General features: G+C 58.7%; 1 protein-coding gene across 1 annotated transcript in view; it reads right to left on the reverse strand.

Moving 5' to 3' along the window:
- Window positions 1-5,663, reverse strand: part of XYLT2 (xylosyltransferase II) — a gene marked incomplete at both ends in the record, with an annotated part of 5,821 nt that extends 158 nt beyond the window's left edge. Inside the window, 12 exon segments of the mRNA XM_010079137.1 lie at window positions 1-298; window positions 661-924; window positions 927-987; window positions 1,421-1,616; window positions 1,732-1,994; window positions 2,591-2,767; window positions 3,181-3,397; window positions 3,539-3,619; window positions 4,028-4,230; window positions 4,546-4,721; window positions 5,205-5,468; window positions 5,471-5,663. The exon segment at window positions 1-298 is cut by the window's left edge and continues 158 nt beyond it. Of these exon segments, the coding sequence (XP_010077439.1) occupies window positions 1-298; window positions 661-924; window positions 927-987; window positions 1,421-1,616; window positions 1,732-1,994; window positions 2,591-2,767; window positions 3,181-3,397; window positions 3,539-3,619; window positions 4,028-4,230; window positions 4,546-4,721; window positions 5,205-5,468; window positions 5,471-5,663 (2,393 nt within the window).
- Window positions 5,664-8,663: the final 3,000 nt, after the last annotated feature.

Genomic DNA, 8,663 nt, shown 5'->3' on the forward strand with positions numbered 1-8,663 from the left:
ACGGGCCCCAGTTCCGATTTGGGGTCCGGGGAGAGGGAGCTCCAGGAGGTCTTGCTGCAGGTCTCCAGGGAGGTGCAGGCAGAGGGGCTGCCCATGCAGATGTCCGCTACAGACCAGAAAGTACTGATGGCACCGTCCACCCAGTCCTCCAGCTCCTTGCCCGTCAGCTGTGCCTTCCTCACCGCATCCTCCTCTGCCTCCTCGGAGCGCGGCAGGTTGAGGATCCCCCCCAGGCCCTGGAAGCTCTGCTCCATGTACTCGTTGCGGGGGGGCCCACCGTGCAGCCAGTTGCTGTCATCTGCACAGGACGGGGAGAGAAGAGACGGGATCAGCAGCACAGAAGCATCCCAGCACCCTGCTCCTCCCACCAGCACCCTCCCAGTGGGGCTCAGCACCCCATCCCTTTGCAACCCCAGCCCTCCTGCAGCACAAGGGGCTGCTGTGGGAGAGAGGGATGTATCTGACCGACCTGCAAACACGCCCTCCACAGCTGCCCAGGGGCCTGGTTTGAGGATTGACACAGGTAAGGGGACGCCAGTGGGAAGGATGGTTCCTGCCCTGACATCAGCTACAGCCCAGAGGCCAGCACCAGGGGGAATCACCTTGGACTGCTCACAGGGAGACCCTCCCACCCAGCCCCGGCCTCTGGAGCATCCTCACCTTTCCTGAGAGGCTGCTTGCGGTTGAAGGTCTGGGGCACCACCAGGAACTGGCACTCCCCCAGCGGCTCCCAGAACTGGAGGGGGCGGATGGTCCAAACACCAGGGCGCAGGGGCCGATTGAGAGGGGGCTTGTAGTGGGTGAACTCTGCCTCGGCATCCACCGAGATGTCGTACGAGGCGGCGATGATGTAGGTGGGGTCGATCCAGACCACTGTGGCTGTCAGGTTGGGGCCCCGCGACCACTTCTGCATGGGCACCGGCTCGGCCCCATCAAGCCTCCAAAATTGCGGAAGAGCCTTTCCTTGGGGTCCCACTCCGTGCCGACCTGGAGGGATGGGAGGTACAAGCAGTGAGACACTGGGCAGGGAGACACTATCAGCTCAGGTTTTGCATTTCACCTCCCTGAACCAGGGAAAGCACAAACTTTGGAGCCCAAAGCAACACCCACCCACCCTCCACTGCTCTCCTGCCCAACCAGTGCCAATCCAGCTATGTGTGACACCTCCTGCAGCTGCAGGCACTGGCCACCACAGCCTCAGCTCCCTCCTGAAAGATCCCCTTCAGGCCTTTTCCCCACCAATCAGCTCCACAACCACACAGAAGCCAAACTTCTGGAAAAGGGTTTGTTCTCAGACACAAGAACAGCACCATGTCCCTCTGTCCCCCACAGCGTGCAGGTGAGGGACAAGAAAAGCAGGGCAGTGTGGGAAAGCCAGGGAGGAAAGCAGGTGTTGTGAGGGAAGCTTTCCCCCATTTACCTCAAGGTTTTGTAAGCGGTTTGCCTGCCCTCCCTGACCCGCCAGCTTCAGAGCTCCTTGGGGCATCATCCACACCTCCAGGGTTTCTGCCTGCCCAGTTGCCAAATTCTGCACTTCCTGCATCACCAGGTAACCCTGGAAATGGTCGTCATAGAAATATAAGTGCACACTGGATGGGAAGCCCTGGGGCTCAAATCTGGAGAAAGAGAGAGACAGGAGGAGAGGTTGCACATCTGAGCACCCACATCCTCCCAGCACGAGATGCAGGCTACCACTCAGAGCCTGGATTGAGCCCCTGGCAAATACCCCACCTGCAGAGCTTGTCAGCCTTCGTTGCTGGCACAGCTGTGGCTTTGCGGAGCCCCATCCTGGAGAAGGCTGTGTAGAAGGTGAGGGTGACATCGCTGAGGCCGCTAAGCCCGTCGACGCGGTCGTAGACATTCTCCCAATACGCCTTCAGGGCTGGCATGCTGGCGGGGTAGCTGCCATAGAGGTGCGTGTCCAGGATCTCTAACACCTCCTGATTCACCGTTGACTCAAACTTGCGGGCGAAGAAGGTGGGTCTGGAGAGTTGCTGGAAGAGCAGAGGCATTTCTAAGAGCCGGCTGCAGCCCCTCTGCCCTCCCACCTCAGCAGGGCAGCTGGGAGGGAAACAGATCGGGAAGAAACATGCTGAGACCCATCCTCCCCTCTTTGAGGGCACAGGCTACGGAGCAGCAAAGCACAGCCAGCCTCCACGTGGGATCCTCTATGGCAGGATCATTGGGAGCATACAGTACGCTCACTGGTCATGCAGATGGGTTCCCACCTCTGCCACTGCCTCTCCCTTTCTGTGCTCAGTAGCAGCCATGTGTCATCTAGCTCCTTCGCCACAATCTTTATTCAGACAGGCCCCCACCCTGCAGAGCCTCTGCAGAGCCCTGCATGAGGCCTGGCCACACAGCACAGCTGTGATATCGATCCGGATCAATAGGATCACGATATAAGCCCAGGACCAAGCCCCACGGCGGCTGGGGAGCCAATCCTGCCCCTGTCCCTTACAGGGCTGGGGTGAGACTCGTGGGGGCATGCACAGTGACCAGCATTGTGCCTGGGGTGCACCCACAGGGGAACTCAGAGGGGAGAGAGGTGAGGAGGAGGGCAGGGAGCGCGAGGGAGGATCTTTTTCACCTGCAGCCGGAGGAAGTCCTGGGGTTTGAAGTCATTTGGGGAGCATCCGCACCAGTCGACGATGTGTTTGTATTGGCACTTACAGCCCAGCTTCCGGTTCCAGTTGGTCACTCGGAGATTGTTATCGACCAGTGTCTCACAGGCATGACTGTTCTCCAGGACTGTGTGGAAGAAGGACTGTGCACGGCAGAGAAGGGACAGGACACCCAGTGGGGATGGAGGACGGATGGTTAAAGGAGAACCCCCCCCCACCCCTCACTCACAGACGAACAGGACAGGCCTCGACAGCTCCTGAGCAGAAACCCACCCCTGTTCCCAGCACAGGGCAGCCCGTAAGGAACCAGGCTGTGTACCCACACCAGCCCTTAGCTGGCCCAAAGTGTTGTCTGGCCCTAAAGCAGAAACACGACCCTTGGCCTGTCTGCTCCACTCCTCTTTCACACCCGGGCCTGGACAAAGGGGAGGCACAAAGCTGCCTGAGCAGAACCAACGACGTCCTTCGCAGCTACCCAGGGCATGGATGAAGTGGGACATATATGTTAAGTACAGCAGGAAGAAAATCTGGCCCATGCCCTGCAGCTAGCACCCACCTCAGCTGGCAGGAGCGTGTAGGTGTAGAACTGGCGCAGCTGGGACACCAGTTGGTCATCGGTGTAGACCACGTACTCCACGAAGCTGCGCGTCAGCGAGAACCAGTCAGAGCCCCCATCCACCACGATGCCCTCGGGGATGTGGCGCTCGCCCAGCCGCCACATGTGGGAGTCACACTCGTGGAACAGGCGGTCCAGGCCCTGCTTCTTGATAAACCTGGACATGGGGACAAGGACGAGGGGTTAGGGGTGTCACCCACTTTGCTGGGTGCAGCTGAAGCCAGAACACTCCCCCTGCCCCAACTGTTTCAGTTCTTTTCTGTTCCTCCAGCTCAGCTCTGCCCGTAGCTGGGATTACCTGGCATTGTCCCGGCCATGAGACTTCAGGAAGTTCTTATCTCGGTATTTGGACAAGAAGGTCACCAACTCCTCATTGGTCCTGAGGAGCAAATTAGAAACAATTAACAGCTGTTGGGGTAAAGCAGGCCAGTAAACGTTCACTCTGCAAGATCCACCAGACAAAAAGAGCCTAAAGCTGCTTGGTAGGTGCTGACTCAAACCCTTGTCCCATCCCTGAGGAGATACAGACGCGGCCCCTAGGCTGCCTGGCGCGTCACATGTGTGTTCCCCAGCAACACCCAGACCGCAGGAAAAAACAGCCTCTGAGGTACTGGCTGGGCTCCTCTGCAGAGACGGGACCAGCCTGGCCCTGGAGCATCATCACCAGCACGTGGGTGCAATCTCCAGCCTCATCTTGCCTCAACCTCCCTGCTCCTCCCGGGGCTGCTGCAGCATCATGCAGCCGGAACACCTCCATCATCCTCCCCTGCCCCGGCAAGGTCCTCACCTCGTGGGGTAGTCGGTGGCACTCAGGTTGATGAAGAAGTCCCAGGGCCACTCGGTCAGTTCCAGCAGATCTTTCATGCTCCGCAGGTACATCTTCAGCAGGCTGGCACCTCCCCAGATGGTCACCATGCGCCAGGGCGTCACGCGGATGTTGGGATAGTGCCGGGCCAGCTCCACTGCCTCGCGATGGAGGTAGTTGGAGCGCTGCCAGAGAACACAGCTCGCAGTCAGCGGGGAGCTTGTCTTCCTGGGGCCCTGCCCTCCTTGCCACCAGCCCGTGATCAGCCCTTACAGCAGCCTCTGCAGGGAGGGGACTGCTCTGGGCAGAGGGGATAGATCCTGCTTGTCCTGGGGTTGCAGAAATAAGGGTGGGAGGGTCATGTTCCACAGGCAGCAAGGACAAATGCTACCCAACTGCTTCCTCCACTCACTGCCCACCCCCACCCCAGCTCTGCACCCTGTCCCGGTGACTGACCTGGGCTCTGTTAGCACCCCCCTTCTCCTCCCTCTGCCACACACCTTGTCCACATGGATGTAGAAGAAGTGCTGCTGGTGGTACACCGCCTTGATGAGCCGCTTCAGCTGGCGAATGGCCCTGCCGTGCACAACCAGCATGTAGGCGATGCGCACAGGCTTGCTGGGGGGCACCTGCTGCAGCCGGCTCTCGTCCCACTGGATGACAGGACTGACCTTGCCTGTGCAGAAGGGAGAGGGCTGTCACCACCCCCTGCCTTGGCACCCACTATCCCAGCACCCAGAGCTCCTGATAAACCATGGAGACCTGCGCAAGGCAGGGACAGCAGAGAAGAGCCTGGCCTTGGGCAAACCCCATCACGCTGCAGTGCCAGGGCATGGGTGGCACACACAGCCCCTTGTGTTAAACTGTCAGGGCTGCATTGGAAAAGGTGGGGGGTTGTCCTTCTCTGGCTCCTCAAAACAGAAGATACAGCTGGGCCTGGCTCTGCAGGCACCACAGGTTGGGATGAACAGCACAGCTTAAGGAGGCTGGCACAGCTTTGATTGGATTACAGAGACAGCAGTAATCTGGGAATCAGTGACAGATTGAGGCTGCTTTTTTCCAGCTGGGACATTCTGGTGACATAAGGAAGGTGGCCCACACACCTGGATGGGATACTGCCAATGCCCATGGGCGACTGGGAACACCCAGCAGGACTCACCTGAGAGCTGGCAGTGGCGAGGCACAGACTGGGGCATGAGGCTGCCAGCCCGGTGCAGACACACCACGTTGGCGATCTCCTGTTGGCACTGCTTGCTGCTGGCCCGAGCCAGCGCCGAGAGGGCGTCTTTGCCCGTGATTTCGCACTTGGGGGTGAAGCTGTTCTCGGTGGGCTGAGGAGCCCCCTCCACGCTGCCTGTGTCACCCTGCTGGAAGACGGCCAGTTGGGCTTCCCCACGCAGCTCTGTCAGGTTCCTCCGGCTGCCGCCGCCAGCCTCCATCCCGGTTTGTGTCTCGCCGTGACAGCTCTCACCACCTTGGACACCAGTGCCCCGGGGCTGTCTGGCCGTCCCCGCCATCGCCCATGCTTCCGGCTGGCGCTGCCTCGGCGCCCAGCAGAGCTGTCCGAGTCCCTGGAGCCGTCGCTGCTCTCAGGAAACTTGGCTTTTTTCTGACGCTCCTGTACCAGTGGATGCAGAAGAGAGGACAGAGAGCATTAACTTGGTCCTGCTTGCCCCTAGCTCCACCAGCATGCTCCCTGGAGCATCCCTGTCCCAGGTGGCCACAGCTGCGCTCCCTGGGGCTAAAAGCACAGGAGAGGCACTGGACAAGATCCTGCCCATGCTCCCTTCCCTGGACCCTGGCTCCCCATGCTGGGCTGGAGCAGGCGCTGCAATCAGCAGCTTCTCTAGAAATCCCTTTAACAAACCCTCCCGCCGAGCCAAGCGGATGTGTACAGGGAACAGTTAATTATGCTTCATTACCTCTGCCAGGCTGGCTGATGAGCAGAAGCAAGTCAGCCCTTGGGAGAGCAGAGAGTTGGGAAGTTTGGATGCCTGTGAGGGCACAGTCATGGGAAAATGCTTTCCCAGCAACTGTGCCCTGTTCCAGCCAGGCCTCCCAGGGCTATCTCACAACACCCTCAAAACCCTGCCTGCCCAGCCGCTGTCCTGGGCACCAAGGGAGGCAGCAAGGCCCATCAGGAAGCTACCCCTGGGCAGCAGCATCTTCCAAGGATGGGCAGATGTCTCACAATGACAGTGGGACCGAATCAGCCTCCTGCATAGCCACCCTGTGGGCGTAGCTGCTGGGAAGGTCACAGCTAGGAGAAACCAGGCTGTGCAAAAGCTGTAAAGCATCTGGCAAAATCTGCCCACTCCAGTGTCCCTGAACTACTCATGTTGAGGTGGCACAGCCTGCAAACCATGGCTACCCAGGAAGGGGCCAGGCCACCGCTTAACTTCCGAGGGTCTGGCATCAGCGAGGATCAGCCGAGCCCTTTCCGCCCAGACAGGCGTCACGGGCAGCCCAAGACAGGCAGCGCACCGCTCATTAGTCACCATGCAGGACCATCTGCTCAGAGTTATAAACCTGTTTTCTCCACCGAGCATGACAGGAGCTGGGAGGTGACAAGTGAGGAGCAAGTCTCTTCCTGCAGGGATGGGGCTGAGCCTGCGGAAGAGATCCCCTGGTCCCACTCACACCCTCTGCTCCCCAGCGTGCCTGGCTCTGGGGACAGCCCTGGCGCAATGCCCCCCTCGGTTACAGTCCTGCTCGTCCCCCTGGATGGAGTACTGTCCCTGGCTCAGGAGCACACTGGGCTGCCTTCCCCACTAGGGAAGTCGTTAGAAGCACTGCCAGCCTTTCCGGAGCTGCCAGTTAATGAACTCAATGACTTTTAATTACTGCACCAGAGTGGAGCGATCCCTCCACCCCAGCTTAGCAGGGAATGACTCGGACCACGTAGCTCTGCTGTATTTAGGACTCGTGTGCAGGTCTTCTGGTGGGGCTCCCTGTCTCCCTCTACCCAACATGCACAGACAACTCCAGACACCAGCCAGAGGTCACTTCTCCCATCCTGGGTCCCCTGATGTGACACCACTGTCCTCATAGTGCCACACATGTGGGGCACCCCATGCCCAGCACAGGTGTGGCTGTGCCAATGTTTCCAAGCTGTCTGCCGTTGCAAGGAGCAGAGCTAACAGCATCTGGCATCCTGCAGGATTCCCCCTCTGTTTGACTGACTTTGATGTTTGACAAATACAAGCGCTCATCAGGCACAAACAGTGCCAAAAAGGTTCCAAAGTCACCAGAGGAACCCAGACGTTTGATTGCCAATTGCAGCAGCAGACCCTTAAACCTCGCAATTAAAATGGACTCAATCACAGTGTCCTAAGAACAAGTTATTCGTGTGAAAAAATAAAAATCAAGGAATCTCAGCAAAGCTAGAAGAAAAGATGCTTTGTAGGAAGCTTCTCTAGAGGCTGCAGCACATGGAGGACACCAACGCACGGGCCTGAGAGGTGCCACCTCCTGCCTGGAAGGAGGAAGACAGAAGGTGAAGCGGAATAAGAGACGTGACAGGGCTAAATCACTTCTCCCAAGTGACAGATCCTCTTCTCCACCCATGGGGACACTTTGCAGTTTGCACGTTCCTGGTGCCAATTTCACTGAGGACCAAGTGCCCCAGGAGCTGTTGGTGTCACCATGATGGAGGCAGGATCACTTTGGTCCCTTGGGGTCTCACCTTTGCGTGCAGACAGGCTCGCGCTCTCTGCAGTGGGGATGCTGGGAATACCAATGGGAATTTCTTCTGCCATCTGTCAGTCTGGACAGGGATTGTGGTGTTTGATCCTGGTGGAACAAGATAATTTGGGCTCCTGGACGTAGGAAACTCAGTGTTAACCTGGGTAGATGGAGACTGATCCAGCTTCTGCTGGTCGGCACGCCACAAGGCATCTGCTTGGTGAACAAAGGGAGCCTGCAGGACTCCGCAATTGGGCTCAGAAAGAGAAGTGACATGATCCAGGCGGCACAGCCTTCTCAAGGAGGGCTGGGCTGGTGGCTCTGACGTGGCCGAAGCCCGTTACAGGGCAGCAAGCAGCCAGTGTTGCTGGTGCGAGATGGGTCTACAACTGGCTCCGGTGAAGGGCAAAGATCCTCATTCAAGTCACCAGGGAACCATCAGGGATGGAGCCTGTCAAGAAGGGGAAGCTCTTCCCTCTGAAGGGAAAAAAAGGAAACCAGAAGGCTCCAAAGAACCAAGCAAGACAGAGAAGGAGGCTGCCACCGGCAGAGAACAGAGCAGCCCCTTGGGAACACCTGGGCAGCACAGGCAGTGCCAGCTCAGGGCACAGGGCTGCAGTGCAGCCTTGGAGCGCAGCAGGTGCCAAAGGCACTGGGCTGGAGGGGAAGGCAGCTCGCCTGACTCTGGACGCTCCACAGCTTTTACAGGACCCAAGTCTCCCTTTCGCTCTCTACAGCGAGTCACAGCGGGTTTGTGGTGGGGACGAGACAGGTTAGAGCTGTGTCCATTAGTGGGAAGGAGCCATTTTCTCTGGCAATTAAGAGATTCCGAGGTTGCCCAAATCCTTCCACGCTTGCAAGGTCAGGCTCTCCTGGGAGGGTTCCTCCAGCTCTACCAGCAATGCCCCAGGGGAAGAGAGGCTCCTCCAGAGCC

Source organism: Pterocles gutturalis, unplaced genomic scaffold (genome assembly GCF_000699245.1).
Source record: "Pterocles gutturalis isolate BGI_N339 unplaced genomic scaffold, ASM69924v1 scaffold37273, whole genome shotgun sequence".
Lineage (NCBI taxonomy): Eukaryota > Metazoa > Chordata > Aves > Pterocliformes > Pteroclidae > Pterocles > Pterocles gutturalis.